The sequence below is a fragment of the Pristis pectinata genome, chromosome 10 (genome assembly GCF_009764475.1).
Source record: "Pristis pectinata isolate sPriPec2 chromosome 10, sPriPec2.1.pri, whole genome shotgun sequence".
Taxonomy (NCBI): domain Eukaryota; kingdom Metazoa; phylum Chordata; class Chondrichthyes; order Rhinopristiformes; family Pristidae; genus Pristis; species Pristis pectinata.
The window spans coordinates 95,810,586-95,834,204 of record NC_067414.1 but is presented as its reverse complement, the minus strand read 5'-3'; the positions used below and the strand labels follow the sequence as shown (position 1 = coordinate 95,834,204).

Genomic DNA, 23,619 nt, shown 5'->3' with positions numbered 1-23,619 from the left:
CTCCCCCCCCCCTGTCCCCCCTGCCCCACAGTCCGTCCCCTCCCCTGTCCCCCCTGCTCCGCAGTCCGCCCCTCCCCTGTCCCCCCTGCCCCGCAGTCCGCCCCTCCCCTGTCCCCCCTGCCCCGCAGTCCGCCCCTCCCCTGTCCCCCTACCCTCCGTGCCCCGCAGTCCGCCCCTCCCCTGTCCCCCCTACCCTCCGTGCCCCGCAGTCCGCCCCTCCCCTGTCCCCCAGCCCTCCGTGCCCCGCAGTCCGCCCCTCCCCTGTCCCCACTGCCCTCCGTGCCCCGCAGTCCGCCCCCTCCCGAGTCCCCCCCCGCGCCCAGTCCCCCGTCCCCGGGTTCCGGCTCCTTTGGATCTGCCGCCCTGACCCACAATGCCGCGCGGCGGCCTTTGAAAAGCGGCGCGGCCGATTCAAGATGGCGGAGGTGGAGGAGCTGCCGGATGAGAGTGAGTCCGGGGCCGGGCGGAGGGCGGGCGTCCGGCGGGCGGGGGGCCCCCACCCCAACCTCCCGGGCCTGACTGACCCACCGGGCGTGGGCTCGGCACTCGCTCATCCCGGGCCCGCTGCCGCAGGCGGCGGCGGGAGCCGCGGCCCAGCTTGTGCCGTCCGCCGGCTGTCCCGGGGGGGCCGGAGTTGCCCGGGAGTCGGGGGGAGGGAGAGGGGGGGAGCAGGAGGGCGAAGGGCCGCTGACACCATCCCCCGGCTTATCCCCCTCACCCCTCCTGCCCGGTCACAAGCCCGGGGCAGCAGAGGCAACAGCGGCCGCCCCTCTCCGCCTGTGAGCGGCGCCTGTCAGTCTCCTTCGGCCGGGCTTGGGCTGCTCCCCTCCCGGGAGGGGTTGGGAGGGGGAGAGGCAGAGAGGGAGGGAGGGAGAGAGAGGGAGAGAGAGGCGGGGAGGGAGGGAGAGAGAGAGGCGGAGGGAGGGAGGGGGGGAGAGAGAGGCGGAGGGAGGGAGGGGGGGAGAGAGAGGCGGAGGGAGGGAGGGGGGGAGAGAGAGGCGGAGGGAGGGAGGGGGGGGAGAGAGGCGGAGGGAGGGAGGGGGGGAGAGAGAGGCGGAGGGAGGGAGGGGGGGAGAGAGAGGCGGAGGGAGGGAGGGGGGGGGAGAGAGGCGGAGGGAGGGAGGGGGGGGAGAGAGAGGCGGAGGGAGGGAGGGGGGGGGAGAGAGGCGGAGGGTGGGAGGGGGGGGAGAGAGAGGCGGAGGGAGGGAGGGGGGGGGAGAGAGAGGCGGAGGGAGGGAGGGGGGGGAGAGAGAGGCGGAGGGAGGGGGGGGAGAGAGAGGCGGAGGGAGGGAGGGGGGGGAGAGAGAGGCGGAGGGAGGGAGGGGGGAGAGAGGCGGAGGGGGGGGGGGGGAGAGAGAGGCGGAGGGTGGGAGGGGGGGAGAGAGAGGCGGAGGGTGGGAGGGGGGAGAGAGAGGCGGAGGGTGGGAGGGGGGGAGAGAGAGGCGGAGGGAGGGGGGGAGAGAGAGGCGGAGGGAGGGGGGGGGGGGAGAGAGAGGCGGAGGGAGGGGGGGGAGAGAGAGGCGGAGGGAGGGAGGGGGGGAGAGAGGCGGAGGGAGGGAGGGGGGGGAGAGAGGCGGAGGGAGGGAGGGGGGGAGAGAGGCGGAGGGAGGGAGGGGGGGAGAGAGAGGCGGAGGGAGGGAGGGAGGGGGGGCGGAGGGAGGGAGGGGGGGGCGGAGGGAGGGAGGCGGAGGGAGGGAGGGGGGGAGAGAGAGGCGGAGGGAGGGAGGGGGGGAGAGAGAGGCAGAGGGAGGGAGGGGGGGAGAGAGGCGGAGGGAGGGGGGGAGAGAGAGGCGGAGGGAGGGGGGGAGAGAGAGGCGGAGGGAGGGAGGGGGGGAGAGAGAGGCGGAGGAACGGAGGGAGAGAGAGAGGCGGAGGGAGGGAGAGAGAGAGGGGGAGAGAGAGAGGCGGAGGGAGGGGGAGAGAGAGGGAGAGGGAGGGAGGGGGAGAGAGAGGCGGAGGGAGGGAGGGGGAGAGAGAGAGGCGGAGGGAGGGAGGGGGAGAGAGAGAGGCGGAGGGAGGGAGGGGGAGAGAGAGGCGGAGGGAGGGAGGGGGAGAGAGAGAGGCGGAGGGCGGGAGGGGGAGAGAGAGAGGCGGAGGAGGGAGGGGGAGAGAGAGAGGCGGAGGGAGGGAGGGGGAGAGAGAGAGGCGGAGGGAGGGAGGGGGAGAGAGAGAGGCGGAGGGAGGGAGGGGGAGAGAGAGAGGCGGAGGGAGGGAGGGGGAGAGAGAGAGGCGGAGGGAGGGAGGGGGAGAGAGAGAGGCGGAGGGAGGGAGGGGGAGAGAGAGAGAGGCGGAGGGAGGGAGGGGGAGAGAGAGAGAGGCGGAGGGAGGGAGGGGGAGAGAGAGAGAGGCGGAGGGAGGGGGAGAGAGAGAGAGAGGCGGAGGGAGGGAGGGGGAGAGAGAGAGAGGCGGAGGGAGGGAGGGGGGGGAGAGAGGCGGAGGGAGGGAGGGGGAGAGAGAGAGAGGCGGAGGGAGGGAGGGGGAGAGAGAGAGGGAGGGGGGAGAGAGAGAGGCGGAGGGAGGGAGGGGGAGAGAGAGGCGGAGGGAGGGAGGGGGGGAGAGAGGCGGAGGGAGGGAGGGGGGGAGAGAGGCGGAGGGAGGGGGAGAGAGAGAGGCGGAGGGAGGGGGAGAGAGAGAGGCGGAGGGAGGGGGAGAGAGAGAGGCGGAGGGAGGGGGAGAGAGAGGCGGAGGGAGGGGGAGAGAGAGGCGGAGGGAGGGAGGGGGAGAGAGAGAGGCGGAGGGAGGGGGAGAGAGAGAGGCGGAGGGAGGGGGAGAGAGAGAGAGGGAGGGAGGGGGAGAGAGAGAGAGGGAGGGAGGGGGAGAGAGAGAGAGGCGGAGGGAGGGAGGGGGAGAGAGAGAGGCGGAGAGAGGGGGAGAGGCGGAGGGAGAGGGGCGGAGGGAGGGAGGGAGAGAGAGGGAGGGAGAGGCAGAGGGAAGGAGGGAGAGGTGGAGGGAGGGAGGAGTGTTCAGGGAAACAGGTCCCAGCCTGAGTACAGTATTCAGACCATGGAGGGGAGGTAAAGGTAGGAGAGGGACTTGCTTCCAACATTTTCCCTCTACTCTGTTAAAATGTTATGTATTTAAATCTGGGAATTAATTTACTTCCGTGGGGATAATTGCTCTGGTTTGTTTGTGGCTGCCTATTTGGCAATCAGTGCTATGATTGTTTTTTTGTATTTACCAGCTGAATGAGGTTGCTGGGTACTTTACTGTTTACATCTGGGGCAACATTCAAGGAGGAGTGATAGGTGAAAGTATAAGAGTTGTACTGTTTTATTCCCAGACTTCTGGCACTGAGATTTTAAAGACAGTGAGGTGATCTTGCCTAGGGATTTGGGAGGGTCTGTAAGATCAGATTTAATATCGCTCTGTCTTGCTGTCTGAAAATATTGCAAAATGCAGCACTGAGTACCAGTTATAGTTGTTATATGTACAGTTAGGAAATAAGATTTTTCATATTGAGAAGCTGATGTCTCTTTTGAAAGTTGGGTCTCTGTTTCCATGTAATTGTTGGTTTCTGTGCAAGGGAGGAAAGTAATCTTTTCATGCTGTTTGAAAGTATTGGATGAGAGTTTACTCCTTGGGATAACTTCCCCAGTTATTGAAAATGCTTTTGCTGACTTAATGTTCTGGGTTACAGCAATATTGTGATGTGTGAAGTGTGCATCACAAGCACTTGTAACTCTCAAAAGTATTTGCCTTCAAAATAAATTGAAGTCACTGTATTTGTGAATTGCCTTCACAGCCTTGAAATATAGTAAAGGAACTAAGAAGCCTTGATCTTTTAAAATTTAACCTGTGATGGAAACTGTGGACTAGGGTACCTGTCTTTACTTCAAATGCAATTGGGCAGGGACCTGGAAAGGGCAAACTTTCAAGCTTGTGGAGTGGGGAAAGCAGGAGAGTGAAACAAGTTGGAAGTTATTTTGAGGAGCTGAAACGGGTGCGATGGACTCATTCTCTGGTGTGACGTTCTTTGTTGCTTCCCCCTCCTGCGATATGGAAACTCTGAGGGTTTCATTCAAATGGGGCAGCAGTGCTGGGCTTGCTCAACAAATTGAGAGAAAAGTGCCGGAAAATGTGCTCCAGTGAATCTGCTTTTACAAAGAATGGTAGAGCACAGGAACAGGCCCTTTGGCCCACAGAGTCTGTGCCAAACACGATGCCAAATTAAACTCAATCCCTTCTGCCTGCACATGATCCATATCCCTCCATTCCCTGCAGATTCATCTAACAGCCTCTTAAATGCCTCTATCGTATCTGCTTCCACCACTCTCTCTAGCAGCCTGTTCCAGACATCCACCACTCTCTGTGTAAGGAAAAAACAAATTAACTTGCCTCGCACATCTCCTTTAAACTTTTTCCCCCCTCTCACCCTAAATGTATGTCCTCTAGTTTTTGACATTTCTACCCAGGGGAGAAAGATTATAACTGTCTACCCTATCTATGCCTTTCTAAACTTCTATCAGATCTCCCCTCAACCTCCGAGAAACCAACCCAAGTTTGTCCAACTTCTCATAGCTCATATGTAAAGAATTTCATCTAGGGGGTAGTGAATCCTTGGAATTCTTTGGAGATTCAGTGTCTGAGTATATTCAAGATTGGGGTTGATGAGCAAGTGGGTGCAGAGTTACTGGGGATAGATGGGAACATGGAATTGGGAGTATTGTCAGATCAGCTATGGTCTTATTGAATGGTGGAGTGGTTGCAGGGGCTGAGTAGATTCCTGGATGTATGGTAGACTTTTAGATAGTAAGGGAACTAAAGGATATGTGGTTAGTGTTGGAAAGTGGCACTGGAATTAGGTAGAGTTATACAGCATGGAAGCGGGCCATCTGGCCCAGCTCATACACGTTGACCAAGTTGCCTACCTGAGCTAGTCCCTCATGCTTGTGTTCAGTCCAAATCCCTCTAAACCCTTCCTATCCATGTACCTGTCCAATTGTCTTTTAAATGTTGTCATTGTACCCACCCCTACTACTTGCTCAGGCAGCTCATTCCACATACCCACCAACCTCTGTGTGGAAAAAGTTGCCCCTCGGGTCCCCCTTAAATCTCTCCCCTCTCACCAATTTACCACAAATGACTGCTGGAGATATTAAGTGCATTCAGATTGGAGGGCCGTGACTAGCAGTGTCCCACAAGGATCGGTTCTGGGACCTCTGCTTTTTGTGATTTTTATTAATGACTTGGATGAGGGGGTGGAAGGGTGGGTTGGCAAGTTTGTAGATGACACAAAGGTTGGTGGTGTTGTGGATAGTGTAGAGGATTGTCAAAGATTACAGAGGGACATTGATAGGATGCAGACCTGGGCTGAGAAGTGGCAGATGGAGTTCAATCCGGAGAAGTGTGAGGTGGTACACTTTGGAAGGACAGACTCCAAGGCAGAATACAAAGTTAATGGCAGGATTCTGGGTAGTGTGGAGGAGCAGAGGGATCTGGGGGTCCATATCCACAGGTCCCTGAAAGTTACCTCACAGGTGGATAGGGTAGTTAAGGAAGCTTATGGGATGTTAGCTTTCATAAGTCGAGGGATCGAGTTTAAGAGCCGCGAGGTAACGATGCAGCTCTATAAAACTCTGGTTAGATCACTCTTGGAGTACCTTGTCCAGTTCTGGTCACCTCATTATAGGAAGGATGTGGAGGCGTTGGAAAGGGTGCAGAGGAGATTTACCAGGATGCTGCCTGGTTTAGAGAGTATGCATTATGAGGAAAGACTAAGGGAGCTAGGGCTTTACTCTTTGGAGAGGAGGAGGATGAGGGGAGACGTTACTAGATAAGCATATGGAGGAATTTAAAATAAAGGGATATGTGAGAGGAAGGGGTTAGATAGTCTTCAGCGAGGTTTAAAGGTCGGCATAACATTGTGGGCCAAAGGGCCTGTATTGTGCTATACTATGTTCACCTTAAACCTGTGCCCTCCAGTTTTAGACTCCACTACCCTGGGGGGGAAAAAGGATTAGCCTGAGTCTTTATTGAATGGCAGAACAGGCACAAGGGGCTGAATTGCCCACTCTTCCTTGTATACTTGAGGCTTGACATTAACTGTGTCAAATTACTAGCCTAATTCAGTGGTCTAATAATTTGTCTGCATGTTGTAACATTCAGCGTGGTTGACATTGAAAGCAGTTGAGTATGGAAAAGCAGATTTGGTGCATTCATCAACTCCCACCCACCTATTACGTATTTCTGAAGGCTCAGGTATTGATTTAATGTTACATTGCAAATATTATTCCTACAATTCGGCCTTTCATGTATATATTAACAATGGACAGTTCATTACAGCAGTTATTTCTGCACTGAAAACCTGTGGACCAGTGTGCATTGGAAATACAGTCTAGGAGTAACCTGATAGTTGCAATCTTGGGTAGGTTCACCACTTCACAAGGTCATGTAAGAGCAAGATAATCTGTCTAGCCATCCTTGGAAAAATAAGTGATTCTTATTCTTTTTCCCACCTCCCCCCAAATCACAGCTGACTTAATTGTGGATTTGGAATGTCTTTACTATGTGAATATTTTGAAAGCATTTAAAATTAGGAAATGCTGTAAATACTTAGCAGTTCAAGCAGCATTTGTGGAGGGAGAGAGAGCTGATGTTTTGGGTCAAAGGACTTTCATCATCGTAGCAGTACCAACTTTGCACATTTCCAATACAAAAGTAATATTTGTTTCTGTATTACCTTTAATATAGTAAAATGCCCCAAGCTGCTTCATGGCATTATCAAAAATAGATATGACACTGAGCTACTTGGTGGGAAATTTGGGCAGGTGACTAAAAGTTTGAGTTGGGACGGTAACGCTTTCAAGAGGATGGAAAGGTGGAGAGGTTAAGGAGGGGAAATCCAGAGCACAGCTGCAGCAGATACTAGTGGTAGGAGGTTTAAATTCTAACTTAATCCAGAACTAGAAGAATTCAGGTATCTTGAAGGGTTAAAAGATCTCAATAAGTGAAATCACCTGTTCAAATCAAAATGTAGGTAGGTTTGAACAGTCAAATCCAGTCATCCATGGTCTGAGTGGTGGACCAGACTCAAAAGGGCTGAATGGCCTGTTTCTGATCCAGCTCAAATGATTCTCTTTTGTAGATGTGTTGTCTGAGGCTAAGACCCCAGACAATACATGTTGGTACCTTCTGCCCTGACAAATACCAAGAATAAAGACACAGACTTAAATAGTTCCCTAGCTTTAATCCTTCACTTCTCTACCCTAATGTCTAACGTTAGTTTATCATGCACTGGTGTCCCTTCCCCACCTAACCTTGATCCTGCCTTGAAGCAATGCTGTGGATTTAGCTTTATTAACATTGCTTATATTTTAATATACTTCCCTATAAATCTTTTCTGCTGCCTCCTTCCTTGGTTGAAGTGCCTAAATATTTGGCACATGGTTTGATATTCTCAGAGTCTCTCGTGCTCAGTAGCGTATTCTGAAGTGCAGGTCAGTGAAGCAGGCTCAGTCTTGGAATTGCCAGTCTGTTGCAATCACCTCAAGGGCTGTTGCCTTCACGAGGAGCCCTCCACCACGGGAAAGTTCAACTGGGGTGTCCTAGTAAATCCAACCTTTTCAATGTTGCTCATGTCTTCAAACAAATGAGTAATAGAGTCATAGAGCAGGTCCACTATCAAACACCAGCCATCAAGTGTCCATTGACGCCAATCCTACTTCTCCCCATATTCCTGTACTTTCTTCCTCCCGACATTTCTTCACCTCTCCCCCCCCCCCCCCCCCCCCCCCCCCCCCCCCCCCCCCCCCCCCCCCCCCCCCCCCCCCCCCACCCCCAAGATTCTACCACTTGCCTCTAGGGCAAATTTAGAGTGACCAATTTAACCTACAGTGGGAGGGAACTGGAGCACCTGGGGAAAATGTATGCAGTCACAGGGAGAACACGCAAAATCCACCACAGACAGCGCCCAAGGTTGGGATCGAACCCGAGTAGCTGGAGTTATAAAGCAGCAGCTCTACCAGCTGCACCGTAGATGCTTGCCTTCCACACAAAAAAGTCGAAGTCAAAGTGGAGTTTATTGTCATAAGCACAAGTCCATGTGTGCACAGGTGCAATGAAAAACTTACTTGCAGCAGCATCACAGGCACAGAGCTTCACATAAGCAGCATTCACAAGAAAAACATACTATACACAATTTTTATAAGAATATAATTAGAACAAAAAGTCAATTTCAGTGCAAATTGATCAAAGTGGTCACAGTGTTGCTAAACTCTAGAGATGAGGGTTGTGCAGGTTGGTTCAAGAACCGGATGGTTGAAAGGAAGTAGCTGTTCTTAAACCTGGTGGTGTGGGACTTCAGGCTTCTGTACCTCCTGCCCAATAGAAGCTGTGAGAAGATGGCATGGCTTGGATGGTGGGGAACTTTGATGGATGGTGGGGAGGGATGTGCTCGTATGTATTGAGCTGAGTCCATTATTGTAAAAACGTTTTACAATGATGACCTACATTATTGGCATTACTGTGATAAACCTAATATCTTGAATTTGCATAGTACCTTTATCTAGGAAAATATCCTAAAGCATATTATCATATGGAAGTCAAGTTAGCCAATTTCTGTATTGCTGACCAAAGTCTCGAATGTTGAGTGTGTCTGATTGCATTACAGGGCAAATAGTTTGGTGTTGGAGAATCGTGATCAGGCATATTATCATGATTTTTATGACGTGAAATTTGTTTTGCAACAGTAGTATAGCGCAAAGGACATAACAGTTATTATAAATTACAAAATAATGCAAAAAAAATGGAATAACGATGTAGTGTTCATGGGTCGGTGGACAATTCAGAAATCTGATGCCAGAGGGGAAGAATCGGTCGGGGCACTGGGTGCAGGGGTTGGGACGTTGTGTTGCAGTTGTACAGGATGTTGGTGGGGCCGCATTTGGAGTATTGCGTTCAGTTTTGGTTGCCCTGCTAAAGGAAAGATGCCATTAAGCTGGAAAGGGTGCAGAGGAGATTTACGAGGATATTGCTGGGACTCAAGGGACTGAGTTATGGAGATTGGTTGGGCAGGTTGGGACTTTATTTCTTGGGACGTAGGGGATTGAGGGTGACCTTATATAGGTGTATAAGTAGGGTCTTTTCCCTGTTTAGGCTAGTTAGAGGAAATTTCTGCTCATCCACTACGGGATGGTTGGATGAATGGTCTGCCATATGGAAGGATAAAGGGAGAGAGTGCAGTGTGCTACAGCTGGGTGTTAACATGTCATTTACATGGCCAAAATGATCAAAATTGGGCAATGTTGCCCAATTAATGGTTGCAGTATTTATATTAGTGGTTCATTCTTCATTGCGGAAGTCACTGCAAGTGTATCGTGAGTAATGGCAATTAATAACATGCCAACAGGTAAATGCAACTCTCCCCTGGCCCCTACCTGTTCAGTGTGCATTGATGATCAATATCTATGTCTGTGATTTCAAGGTAGGTAATGTGTTAGGTTCAGTTTGTCGTTATCACATTTTAGGCTTATTTTTCTGGCCGATTTTCCCGCTCTAATTTTGGAAATAACTTTTTAAATTATTTGCAACTATTGTATTGCTGGTTGCAAAAGTTCCTCGATCAGTATTATTGATGTTTTTAAAAGTGATGGCTGGAAAATTACAATGTCTGTCAAGGAAGGGCTAGTCCATGACAGGTCTTCTGTCCTTGATGTTGATAAAGCCATGAGTGCTGTGACAATCTGTTAGTTTATTGGGTATTAAATTTTATTTATAGCTTCAAACCGGCCAACCTTGTCTCTGGGACCCAGATTTTAGCATCTTGTCCCTCTTGCTAATTCTAGAAGTACACAGGGGAGAAGGTGGCTGTTTTCTTATCTGGTAGGATGTTCCCTTACTGCTTCTGCCTGAGATATAAATAGAAGCTGTCTTCACAGTGACACAGAGTACCAGGTGTGTGAGTGTGTGTGTGCATGTATGTGTGTGTATTTGCCTCTCTTGTTCGATTTAAGACGGGCTAGTTTAAGCTTTTGTCTCCTTATGAAGGTTACCATTTCATTAAGACAACAATTTTTAAAGTGCTTTTTTTTGTCATCTTCTCCCCATCTTGTAGTTTAAGAACTTCGCTTCTCTGTTTAATTCTTTGGTTTGTTGATAAACATTGTTGCTTGGTTCTGGTATAGTATGGAGTGCATTGGGTGTATAAAAAGTAGGGGACCTTTGATAGAGTAAGATCAGTTACCAGAGGGCGAATCTAATGCAAATTGGCAGAAGACGCACGCAGTTATATGAGAACTACTTTTAAGCAGTGGAAAATAGTCCAAAATGCGATGCTTAAAAGCAGTGGTGAAGCAGATTTGGTAGTAAAAGGGAGTTTTGCTTAAATTCTGAAAGCATTTTCAGGGCTGTGAAGGGAGAGCAGAAGAGTAGGACTAATTTTAAAGAGCTGGGTACAGTGCATTGAATGGTTTCCTCTATTGCTCAGATTCTCTGAAGATTAAATTGAAAAGTTGAAAGGTTATTTGCCTTAGGTGAAAGTGAGTGTAGGCCATTCAGCCCCTTGTGTCTGCTCTAGGTAAGAATAAGTAAGATCATGGCTGATTTTTGTAGTGTAGTGGTTAGCGTAATGCTATTAAAGCGCCAGCGACCCGGGTTCAATTCTGGCCGCTGTCTGTGAGGAGTTTGTACGTCCTCTCCGTGTCTGCATGGGATTCCTCTGGGTGCTCTGGTTTCCTCCCACATTCCAAAGACGTACGGGTTAGGAAGTTGTGGGCATGCTATGTTGGTGCCGGAAGTGTGGCGACACTTGCAGGCTGCCCCCAGAACACTTGATGCAAAAGATGCATTTCACTGTGTGTTTCGGTGTACATGTGACTAATAAGTCTTGTATTATCTTAACTTTCCTGCACTAACCTGTATCCCTTCATTCTATTAATATCAAAAACTCTTTTCTTGATATTACACAGCAATTGAGCCTCTACAGCCCCTTCAGGTAGAAAATTGCAAAAACACACCTCAGCCAGCCCCTTATGTTGAGTCTCTCGCCCCTATCAAACCCCATAGGAATTTTGTACGTTTCAATTAAGTTATCTCTTATTCTAAGTTCTTAAGACTACGGTCCTAGTCTGCTTTATCGCTCATTCGACTAATGTGCCGTCCCAATAATCAATCTGGTGGACCTTTACTGCACTCCCTCTAATGCAAGTATATTCTTTCTCGTTGAGGGAGATGAGGCCTGTGTGCAATACTCCAGAGGCTGTCCTATATAATTGGAGCATTGACTCTAGTCTTGCACTCTGACCTGCTTGCAGTAAACTTCTTGCTGCAGTTTAACTTTTAAACATTCACCTACAAGGTCTCCCAGGATCTCTGAACACCAACACCTTTTGATCTTACACCTCCTTTCCATTTAAAATGGTATTTTTTTTCATATTAAATTGGATGAGCTCACATTTTTGTGTTGTATTCCACCCGCCATATTCTTGGTCACTCACTCAATCTGTCCATATCCCCCTGAAGCCCTTCTCTGTCCTCAAAGTCCACACTGCCATCCAGATTTGCATCGCCCGCAACTAATATATTTCACTTGATTCCTTTCATCCATGTCATTCTAGGTTGTGAACAGCTGGCTCCCCCGGCGCGAGTTCCTGCGGGGTCCCGTGCCTCCCCCACCCTGGCGCGGGTCCCTGCGGGATCCTTGGAGTCGCATATTTCCCACCTGAAAATGACCAGTTTGTTCTGAATGTACAAACTGGGGACAGGAGTGGGTTACTCAACTCTTCAAGCCTGCTCTGCCATTTAATAAGATTATGATCAATCTGATAGTAATTTTAACTCTGTGTATTTCTTACCTTTCACATCCTTGCTTATCAAAACCTGTCTACCTCTGTCGTAAAAAATACTCAGAGTTCCAAGGACTCTGAACTATCAAAGAGAGAATTTTCTCGTTTCTTTTAAATGAGCTACCCCTTACTTTTAACATGGCGACTCTTAGTTCCTCCTACAGGGAGAAATCTCGTCGCCACGTCCACCCCTGTCAGGACCCCTCGGAGCTTGTATGTTTTAAGCAAGTCCCCTTCACTGATTTTAAAATCCAAAGTCGAGCCTTTCTAACCTTTCCTCCTAAGGCAACCTGCCCATTCAATCCAGTAAACCTCCTCTAAACTGCTTCCTATACATCATCATCTTTCCTTAAATAAGGAAACCAATACTATATACATTCCCTGTATTACTAAAGGATAACCTACTTACTTCTGTATTTCTCTCTCCCTCTCTCAATGATTGGTAACATTCTGTCAGCTTCCCTCGTTAGCTACCCACATCCTAGCCTTTTGTGAATTGTACCCAGGAAACCCTGCACATCAGTGCTGTGAAATCTCTCACTGCTTAGACAGAATTCTTTTTTACAAATGGACAATTTCAACTTCTCAGATTCTACTCCGTGCCAGAACTTATTCCTCTTGTTTTTTGTCCATTAACCAATTCTTGGTTGCTTCCGTTACCATGCTTTCCAATCTCTTGTGCGGCACTTTAGTGAGGCCTTCTGAAAGTTCAGACACACCTTGTCCCTAGTCATCGAAAGATACAGTATGGAAATGGGCCCTTCAGCCCTCTGAGTCCGTGCCAACCATCAACCACTGACTTGTGCTAATTCCACATTTATTTTCCCCACATCTACCACTCTCCCTTACACTAGTGGCGGTTTACAGTGACGAATTAATCTACTAATCCGCATGTCGTTGGGATGTGGGAGGAATCCGGAACACCCAGAGGAAACCCATGCAGTCACAGGGAGAATGTGCAAACTCCACACAGACAGCGCATGCAGTCAGAATTGAACCTGGGTCTCTGGCACTATGAGGCAGCGGCTCTTAGCTGTGGCTGGTTCTCCCTCATCTATTCTGCTAGTTACAACCTCATATTCTAACAGATTTGTCAAAATACTTTTCATTGTAAATCCATATTGCTTTAACCCAATCCTATTTATTTTTTTAAGTGCTCTATTCCCATTTAATAATAGATGCTTGCATTTTCTTTGCTACTAATGTCAGGCTAACTGTTCTATAACTCCCTACTTTTTCTTGCCTTTCTTAAATAGTGGGATTACATTCGCTACCTTTCAATCTAGGGAACGGTTTTAGAGTGCAAGGAATTTTGGAAGATGGCAGTCAGTGCAGCTACCGTCTCCATAGCTGCCACCTTCAAAGCTGAACAATGTGAGTCATCCGGAACTGGGGCTTTATTGCCTTTCTCAATGATGTCTCCGGTACTGATTTCTATGAGCTCTTCATTCACTCTAGACCCATCATCTTATATTTCTCAGAGGTTTTCTATGAAGACACAGAAAATATGAGTGTAACTTGTCTCATTTTGTTAGGTACCCACACTAACTTTAGCTAACCTTTGTAGAAGCTTCTACAGTCTATTTTTGGTGTCTTGCTAGTCTACTCTCACTTTCTACTTTCCTTTATCAATTCCTTGGTCTTCCTTTGCTGAATTCTACATTTTTCCCATTCCTTTGTCTTTCTGGAATGTGTTTTTGGCAACATTATATAGCTATTCCTTTGATCTGATTCTATCTTGATAGCCATGGCTGGGTCACATTTTCTTGTGCCCTGAATGATAAAAATTTCTTGTAAAGCAAGTAGTCATTTATATAACACCTTTTTGTTTCCTTGGGGCTTTAGAGCTAGTTAAATACATCCCCCCCCCCCCCCACCTTCCCTGAGCTGCCTCTGGGGGGAGAGATCCTTGGTTTAATGATTTATTTGAAAGATGGCTCCTCTGGTTTAGAACTTGTGCAGTAAGTCCAGGTTACGTCCTTCAAGCAAGAGGAGGGCTTGAAGCAAGAGGGGGTGCAGACCCAGGGTTGTTAAGGAGAACTACTGACTCGTCTTTATAGGATGCAGTTCCCAAATCTGACTTTCAGCTGATGCTTGGGGGAAAGCCATGGAATGTTGAGTGTATTTTGAGTTTAGGAGGAAGAGTAAGAGAAGAAATATCAGAATTAGTAGTTAATGCAACACCATGTTTGATCTTGTTCGGATAAACTAACGTACAAATAGTGAAAATCAGAAAAAAAATGCAGAGCTGGAAATCTAAAACAAAATCACAAAATACTGGCAATACTCAAGCTCTGACCTGAAATGTTGATTCTGTTTCTTTCCCCACAGATGCAGCCTGACCTGCTGAGTATTTCCAGCATTTTCTGTTTTTGTTTTTAAACTAACATACAACTCTCACAATTGCTATTGATTCTATAATATAGTCATATTGTAGTACTTACTACCTATCTCTACTGATAGGGCAAAGTAATAGTCACAATCTGTTTCCCAGAAAGGGTATGGAGCAGCCAAACACAATGTTTTTTGGAGACATCCGAGATGACTGAAAAGTTGAGTTTGTAGCGGCCCGGACCCGCAGAACTCGAACCGCCATCGGCGGCCGTGGGAGCGCGGCGTAGACTAACCGCGGGGCGGGCCTGCCGGCAGGGACCTTATGTCACGTCCGCCGGAGAGGCTCTCGGGTATTTTTGCGAGCGCATGCGTTTTGTTTCAGTCTAAAGTGTGCTCTGGTCCAGCCTCCACGTCTCTGCGTTTTCTGTCGCGCGCTGCGTTCAGCTACAAGTTCTTGTTTCAAATGCTGGCGGAGTTCTTTTTTCATTGGTTTGCACCATCCTAAAATAAAACAAAGTGCTGGGAATTCTCAGCAGGTCAGGCTACATCTGTGGGAAGAGAAACCGTTTCAGTTCAAAGACCCTTTCTCAGAACTGCTGAGTATTTCCAGTATTTTCTGTTTCTACTTGGGGTGTTGTGAAGTTTTGGAGTTCAAGGCCTTGTCTAGTGACTAAAACATTTGAGCTTAGATCATGTGTCTCACTGTTAGAGATGTCATCATTTAGAAAATAGTGTTAATTTACAATCCTTGTGACCCCAAAGGAAATGGTAACTGTTCCCCTTGATACTATTTGAAAGAGAGAGGAGGGTATTTCTAATGTCTTGCCCTAGCCAGTGTTTATGTATTACCTAACATCAATGTAGGTTCTCTGACTGTATATTGCTGTTGTGGGATTCTGCTTCAATGACCAGGGCAGGTAACTTGGATTCCTGAGCTCGTTGTGTAAATGCAAGTTCATTCCTTAATCAAGTATTTTCCATTTTCTGCAGTGCCTTGTCTCAAGCATCTCAAAAACATTGCACAATAGGATCTCGTAAAGGAGAATCTGATCTTTTAACTGATATCCTGAACTTGTTGAACAACATGAATTTCTCATTGGCTTTGTTCACATCTTTATTGTTGTGTTGTAGTTGTGACCATTTCCTTTCCCTATCCCTGTAACCTCCAGTAACACAACAGTCCTTCCAAGATTCTGTTCCTCTGATTTTGCTGCCTTGAACATATCCATTCCTTCTCTCTGCTGTTAATGCTCATGGTTTTTAAAACTATTTATGCCTGAAGGAAGGGTATTTAGAGAGAAATTCCTCCTCTAAATTTCCCCTCTTTATCTCTTTCGTTTTAAGATTAGTCCTTTAAAACCTACTGGTTAGACCAAGCTTTGAGCCACCTGTCGTAATGTATCTGTTGCTGACCACAGTTTTTTGAGTCTCCTTGGGATATTTCACTACATTTTAGAAGACTTGTGTAAATGTGACGTGCTGCCAGCATTAATCGAAGCAGTATTGACCTCTTTGCCCTTTCAACTGTGTCATGGAATTTTTGACATCTTCGTCACCAGAATTGGTCCAGTCTTAGTACAACTTTAATTTATTGCAATACTCTATTATTCACCTTCTGGAAAATTTAGTACTCCTAAATTTAATGCACAAGATTGTCAATTTAGACTTGGACCCACAGCTACCTGTTTCGTATGTAAAAGTGCTGTTAACTAAACCAAGCTGATAGAGGATGATCCCAGAACTCCTCTGGCTGAATAGATGTTTGCACAGGTAATGATGCAATAGAGTTTAGTGCACTAATCTGCCTATTAGATTCTAGAATGCCTTTCAGTTTAAACTCAACATCCGTAGGCTTGGAACGAATGACTAAGTTGTTAAGTCGATAAAAGAAGGTGGTGGGGAGGTGGGATTTTTATTAGGATATACAAGATAACAAATGGCATGGGTTACTCAAAAATTAAACCAGTCAACACAGAAAATTGTGTTTGAAGAAAATCTTAAAGTAGTCGATTCAATAAAGCGATCGGGAATCATCAAGTGGAGGTAAAATGGAAACTTTTGAATGGAGATCAAAATGGGTGAGTTGGCATACGTGGAGGGTTTGAACTGCTCCAGGCCAAAGGGCCTGTTTTGGCTTATGGAATGTCCTCCTTCCTGCGCTTCTGGCAGTATCCTTATTCTTCCAAGTGCTGTTTGTGATAGACTGGAGCATTGGATTGAGGAAACTTCTGAGGAGGAATTTTTTCCATAGGAAATGTCTCTGTGGGAGGGTAATGCTCCTGGGACGCATGTGTTGTGGAAAGTAACTTGAAAGCCCAGGGTGTTGTCTATCCACAATAATACCTGTACACCATTGTATCACTGACTTTAGAAAACCTGCAGCACAATTCAGGCCCTTTGGCCCACAAAGCTGTGCCGAACATGTCCCTACCTTAGAAATGACCAGGCTTACCCATAGCCCTCTTGTTTTTTCTAAGCTCCATGTACCTATCCAAAAGTCTCTTAAACTACCCTATCGTATCCGTATCCACCTCCACCACTGTTGCCGCAGCCCATTCCATGCACTCATCACTCTCTGAGTAAAAAAAAACTTAGCCTTGACGTCTCCTCTATACCTACTCCCCAGCACCTTAAACCTGTGTCCTCTTGTGGCAACCATTTCAGCCCTGGGAAAAAGTCTCTGACTATCCACACGATCAATGCCTCTCATCATCTTATACACCTCTATCAGGTCACCCCTCATCTTCCGTCGCTCCAAGGAGAAAAGGCAGAGTTCACTCAACTTGTTTTCATAAGGCATGCTCCCCAATCCAGGCAACATCTTTGTAAATCTCCTCTGCACCCTCTCTATGGCTTCCACATCCGTCCTGTAGTGAGGTGACCAGAACTTTGCTGCTTAAGTGTTTCACTTGGCTGAATATGCTGCTGTAGATGAAGAGTGACTTGGTGATTGTTAATTCCGCTATCTTTTACTGTTTAATTTCAATGCCTACAATGGCATCTTGTGGGGATGATGGAGTGGGGAGGTAGACCAGCCAAATATAACGAACCACATTACTGTCAGAGATTTGGCCAGTGAGGTGCAGAAGTATAGCCGTCAGAGAAGGACACTGTCTGGGTGAGTTCCAATTTTCCCATTCAGATGGTTGCCGCTGAGGCTTGCAGATGACACATTGTCCGCTGTTGCAAGCTACAACAGTGTAGCAGCTGATGCCTGTGGAACTACATCCTAATGAAGGCAATGGAGTTGACAGGGAAAGGTGTTAGAGAAGAGAGGGAATCCTATTGCTTCATTATTTTTTCTAAGTTTTTAAATTAGATCTAGTGAAATGGCCACCTCTGCACCCCACCACATTGTTTAACTGTCCGATAGAGTCAGTCGTACAGCATGGAAACAGACCCTTCAGCTCAATGTCCACGTCGACCAAATGCCCCCCTGTGCTATTCTCATTTGCCTGTGTTTTGGCCCTTTCCCTCTAAATCTTTCCTATCTGTGTACCTGTCTAAATGTATTTTTAAACGTTGTAATTATACCCACCTCTACTACTTCCTCTGGCAGCTCCTTCCTCATACCCGCCATCCTTGGTGGGGGATGAACTTGCCCTTGGGTTCCATTTAAATTTTTCCCCTCTCACCTTAAACCCATAAGACTTCCCTGGGAGAAAGACTGGCTATCCACTATCTACCCTATCTATGCACCTCATAATTTTGTAAACCTCTACAAGGTGACTCCTTGGCCTCCGTTGTTTCAGGTGAAACAGGCCCAACCTATCCAATCTCTCCTTCTAACTCAAGCCCTCGAGTCCCAGTAACATCCTTGTGAATCTTTTCTGCGCCCTTTCCAGCTTGATTACATCCTTCTATAGCTAGGCGGCCGGAACTGCACACAATATTCCAAGTGTGGTCTCACTAACGTCTTGTACAGTTGTAACATGACATCCCAACTCTTGTACTTGGTGCCCAGACCAATGAAGGCAAGTGTGTCCTTTGCCATCTTGACCACCTTGTCCAACTGTTGTCCTGTTGTCACCACTTTCAAAATTTGATACCTAGTCTGCTGAATTAATAAGTTCAGCAATACAGTAGCCTAACTGTGCTTGTGCCTAGGGATGTAAAATCGCCTGAGTTTGATGCAGTGTGTGGATTTTGAGGGAATGTTGTATCCCAGCCATGGTTTATTGGTGGGAATTGGGTTTGGCCCTGCCTGTTTGTACAAGATTTGCTAGTGACTTGCCTGGTGATAATCTCAATAGTTAGAGAACTTCATTTTATCTACCTCAACAGTTCTTCCTCTGCTGTACTTTATCCCATCTGTGGGATGTTATGAAGTTGCTCAGTTCAAGGAGTTGTTTCAGAAGTACAGTTATTGCTTTGTAGACAAAATCTAAGCAGATTTGAATTCCAAGAAATCCAAACAGCATGGAAGGAGATGAATGGTAATGTTTTGCTTTGGATGATATTGGTGAATGACATTAGGTTCATGGGGAATTTGCTCTGTTCATCTTGGAATGGTCTTTGGGAGTTGTTTTTTTTTTGCATCTATCTGAATATGTTATTGTCTTGGGCAATTCCTCGGGATCGAGGATGACTTCAACTCCAATTCTGTGCTTTAGTAGGCCATTAAATTCACACTCTGTGACAGGTAGGGCAGGTAGTTTTAGATGGGCCAAATGGGTGAGTAGTATGAGAGGTGGTGTGCTCCATCCACTGTTTTCGTTGGGTTTTCATGTGCTCATAGAGACATGGAACAGGGCTCTTCCAGATACTTCATTTGACTGGTCAACATTCCAAGGATTCCTATGAGTTGGTGGGAATGTTCCATTATTTTCAAATAGCCTTTGAGGACATTCTTGGTATTTTTGTCCTCCTGGAAATCTCTTGCTGTGACAGAACTTGGAGGAGAGCGCCTGTTTTAGGAGTTTGACTGACTCATCTGAGATGGCTGAGTTTAGTTAGAGTCGTAATGATGGAGATATTGGCCTGGAAAAGCTCATTGATCCTTCCAATGAAATTGAGCATATGAATTGGGAGCAGGAATCAGTCACTTGGCCCCTTAAATCTGCACTGCTATCCAACAATATCATGTCCTTAACTCTGCATTCCCAACTACCCCAGTAACGTTCATGGACTCAATAAGAATAACAATAAGATGGATTCTTGACCTCACAATCTGCCTTGTTATGACTTGCACCTTATTGTCTACCTGCACTGCACTTTCTCTGTAACTGGAACACTTTATTCTGCATTCTGTTATTGTTTTACCTTGTACTACCTCAATGCACTGTGTAATGAATTGATCTATATGAATCGTATGCAAGACAAGTTTTTCACTGTACCTTGGTACATGTGACAATAATAAACCAAATCCAGTTCCACTTTACAAGTATATAGTTCCCTGAAAGTGGCAACACTGGTAGATGGTTGTGAAGAAGGCTCATGACATGCTTGCCTTCATCGGCCGAGGCATTGAGTTTAGGAGTTGGGATGTCATTTTACAATTGTACAAAACATGGCACATCCCTCCTCACCATCGGTAGTATCTACAGGAGGCGCTGCCTCAAGAAGGCGACATCCATCACCAAAGGTCCCCACCATCCGGGCCATGCCATCTTCTTACAGCTACCATCAAGCAGGAGGTACAGAAGCCTGAAGTCTCACGCCACCAGGTTCAAGAACACCTACTTCCCTTCAACCATTCAGTTCTTCAACCACCCTGTACAACCCTAATCACTACCTCAGTATAGCAACACTTGTGACCACTTTGCACTAAAATGGACATTTTTGTTTGTTCTATTTCTGTTCTTTCTTGTAAAAATTGTGTATAATGCATGTTATGTTTTTCTTGTGAATGATGCTAAGTGCCTGAGATGCTGCTGCAAGTAAGTTCTTCATCGTGCATACATGTACTTGTGCATATGACAATAAACTCGACTTGGACACTTGGAGTATTGTGTGCAGTTCTGGTCACCACACAACGTGAAAGATGTGATTAAGCTAGAGAGGGTGCAGAAAAGATTCACAAAGATATCACCTGGATTGGAGGCTTAATTGGCCACTGTAAATTGCCCCTAGTGTTTGGATGAATGGTAGAATCTGGGGGGACTTGATAGAATGTAGGGAGAACTGGATTGATGTTGGATGAATGGTTAGCGCAAACTCAGTGGGCTAAAGGGTCTGTTTCTGTACTGTATCTCTCTGGCTCTCCCACCAGTGGAAACATCTCAACATCTACCTTGTCATGGCCCCTGGGGCTCTCGTGTTTCAGTAAAATCATCCTCCTTCAAAACTTCAAAGAATAATAATTCTTATAATAATAGTTTAACATTTTTACCTGTTTGTGATAGGACAAACCTTTCATCCTGGTGCATCTCTTCTGGACTGCCTCCAATGTTAGTACATCCTTCCTTTAAATAAAGGGACCAGAAGTGTACACTCTACTCCAGGTCGGCCTCACCAGCACCCTTAACAACTGTAACACTACTTCAGAATCAGATTTATTATCACTGACTTCTATGTTGTGAAATTTGGTGTTATGAGCAGCAGTACAGTGCAAAGACATAAAATTGCTATAAATTACAAAGATAAATAAATAGTGCAAAAACAAACGGAAAACGAGGTAGTGTTCATGGGTTCATGGACTGTTCAGGAATCTGATGGCGGAGGGGAAGAAGCTGTTTCCAAATCGTTGAGTGTGGGTCTTCAGGCTCCTGTACCACCTCCCCGATGGTAGTAATGAGAAGAGGGCACATCCCAGGTGGTGAGGGTCCTTAGTGATGGATGCCACTGCCTTGAGGCACCGCCTCTTGAAGATGTCCTCAATGGTGGGGAGGGTCGTGCCTGTGATGGAGCTGGTTGAGTCTACAACCCTCTGCACCCTCTTGTGATCCTGTGCATTGGAGGTTCCATACCAGGCTGTGATGCAAGCAGTCAGAGTGCTCTCCACTGTACATCTATAGAAATTTGTAAGAGTCATTGGTGACATACTGAATCTCCTCAAACTCCTAATGAAGTAGAGCTGCTGGCGTGCCTATTTTTAAATTCCAACTCCCAAGCAAAAAAAAGCCAAATTGCCATTTGCCTTAATTATCTGCTGCACCCACATTTCAGTGTTTTGTATGTACTCATTTTTGGTCTTTCTCAATTATAGATAATAACCTGCCTTATGATTCCTCCTCCTCAAATGCATGACCTTGTGCTTCCCTACTTTAACCCATTATTCCAATCACACTCACTCAACCCTTGTTGCAGAGTCCAAATGTCCTCACTGCATCATGCCCTCTAGCCTATTCTCACACCATTAGCAAATTTGGATAGCTTTCACTGTGTCCTCTCCTCAAAGTCATTAATATTGAGGGCCAAGGACTGATCTTTAGGGCACTCCACTAGTTGAGTCCTTCTATTCTGCATGTTTTTCCTGCCAAAGTGGATAATTTCACAAGCAAAAAATGAGCTGCTGGAGGAACTCAGCAGGTCAGGCAGCATCTGTGGAGGGAATGGGCAGTCGGTACTTCAGGTGAAGACCCTTCATCTGCACTGAAAGAATAGAAGGGAGGTAGCCAGTATAAAGAGGTGAGGGGGAAGGTTGGGGAGGAAGGATTGATTGGCAGGTGGGTTGGAGATGGTGACAGAAGCTAGGAGGTGATAGGCGAGACAGCACAGGGCTGCAGATGATGGAATCTGATAAGAACGGAAGGTGAAGAGGAGCCAAATAAAGGAGTTGGGAACATTGGGAGAGGGGATGCAGTGGAGGGGTGTGTGGGTGATGGACAGATTGAAAAGGTGGTGGAGGGGAAAGAAACTGGGAGATTGGGGTGGTTTGGAAAGAAGGTTGTGTGTGAGGACTTGAGTCTATTAGGAGGAGAGAGAAAAGGACAGGGGGGGAAGCAGGTACCTGAAATTGGAGAATTCACTGTTCGTGCCGTTGGGTTGCAGACTACCCAGGCGGAATATGAGATGCTGTTCTTCTAGCTTGCATTTGGTCTCGCCCTGGCAGTGAGGGAGGCCGAGGACAGGCAGGTCAGTGTGTAGATAATTTTGCATTTTCTCACATTATGTTCCATTTGTCAGATCTTTGCCTATCAGGTTAACCTACCTAGCCCATGGGATAGAGTTGCTTTACTTTAACCCTTTATTTATTGTGCCAGATCGGACCACTCTGCTGGTCATTACTCAGTTGGTAGGACCTATTTTGAAGTACATGTCTAGGCTGATACTCCGGTGCAGTACTGAGGGAATTTTGCACTATTAGATGTACAAGCCTTCTGGATATAACATTAAACTAACACCTACTTGATGGGGGTCTAAAAGATCCCATGTCACTGTTACCTGGTGTTCTGACCAATATTTTTCATTGTATATCATTTTAAAAAAAAAATCAAGTACTTATCAAGGTACTGATTAATGGACCTTTGCTATTACTCAACTTGCTGAAAAGTACTGTATTAATGCAAGCTTGATGTTGGGGCAGCAGTATGGTGCAAAGACATAAAATTACTATAAATTACAAAATAGTGCAATAAAAAAAGGAATAACAAGGTAGTGTTCATGGACCGTTCAGGAATCTGATGTGGGTCTTCAGGCTGCTGTAACTCCTCCCCGATGGTAGTAACAAGAAGAGAGCATGTCTTGGACGGTGAGGGTCCTTAGTGATGGATGTCGCTTTCTTGAGGCACCGCTTTTTGAAAATGTCCTCAATGGTGGGGAGGGTTGTGCCCGTGATGGAGCTGGCTGAGTCTACAACCCTCTGCTGCCTCTTTCGATCCTGTGCATGGGAGCCTCCATACCAGGCGGTGATGCAACCAGTCAGAATGCTCCCCACCGTACATCCATAGAAATTTGCAAGAGCCTTTGGTGACATACCAAATCTCCTCAAGCTCTTAATGAAGTAGAGCTGTTGGCTTGTTTGTTGAGGGCTGAGTTTAACTCAGCATCAGTGAGCCACAATGCTTGCAATCCACATTCTGGCGCTTGGTTGCTTGAATGTGAATGTGGAGGTGAATTGTTAGGAGCACCCACTTTCAGAGTGTGCTTTGCAATATGCTGTTGAAAGATATGGCTTTGAAATGCTGCTTGTGGCCTCCGCTTACTGATTTGCTGAGTAATTTTAAAAACAAAATTGTGGTGTCAACATCTAACCACAGGGCATGTGTTTGTGTGTGTGTGTGTGTGTGTTGCTATCACTGTCTGATGCAGTCGTCATTTGTTATTTTTCAATTTCACAAGAAGCATGTTTTGGTGACAATTTCCCTGACACTTGCTGTGAATCACATGAAATTTAACAGTTCTGTGGCTTCCTGAGGAACAGGCTCAGAGGTGGGAAACTGAGGACAATAGTTGATGGGTGTTTTTTTGCAGCTGGAAGGATTTTACCAGTGGGGTTCCACAGAGGCTGATAATTCTACAAAAAGCAGGTGTTAATGATTTGGATTTAATGGAAGGGGGAATAATAAAGGAGTTTGCAGATGATCAAAATGTGGCCGTGTGGGTGACAATAAGGAGGAAAGTT

The 23,619-nt window shown here is 47.0% G+C and overlaps 1 protein-coding gene across 3 annotated transcripts in view; it reads left to right on the top strand.

Annotated features, from left to right (window-relative positions):
* The first annotated feature begins 387 nt into the window (after positions 1–387).
* lin9 (lin-9 DREAM MuvB core complex component) overlaps positions 388–23,619 on the top strand; it is a 108,802-nt gene continuing 85,570 nt past the window's right edge. For all 3 annotated transcript variants that reach the window (XM_052024722.1, XM_052024723.1, XM_052024721.1), the window contains exon 1: positions 388–447. In XM_052024722.1, coding sequence (XP_051880682.1) covers positions 417–447 — 31 coding nt within the window. In that variant the 5' untranslated portion in view covers positions 388–416. The remainder of the gene's footprint in view (positions 448–23,619) is intronic.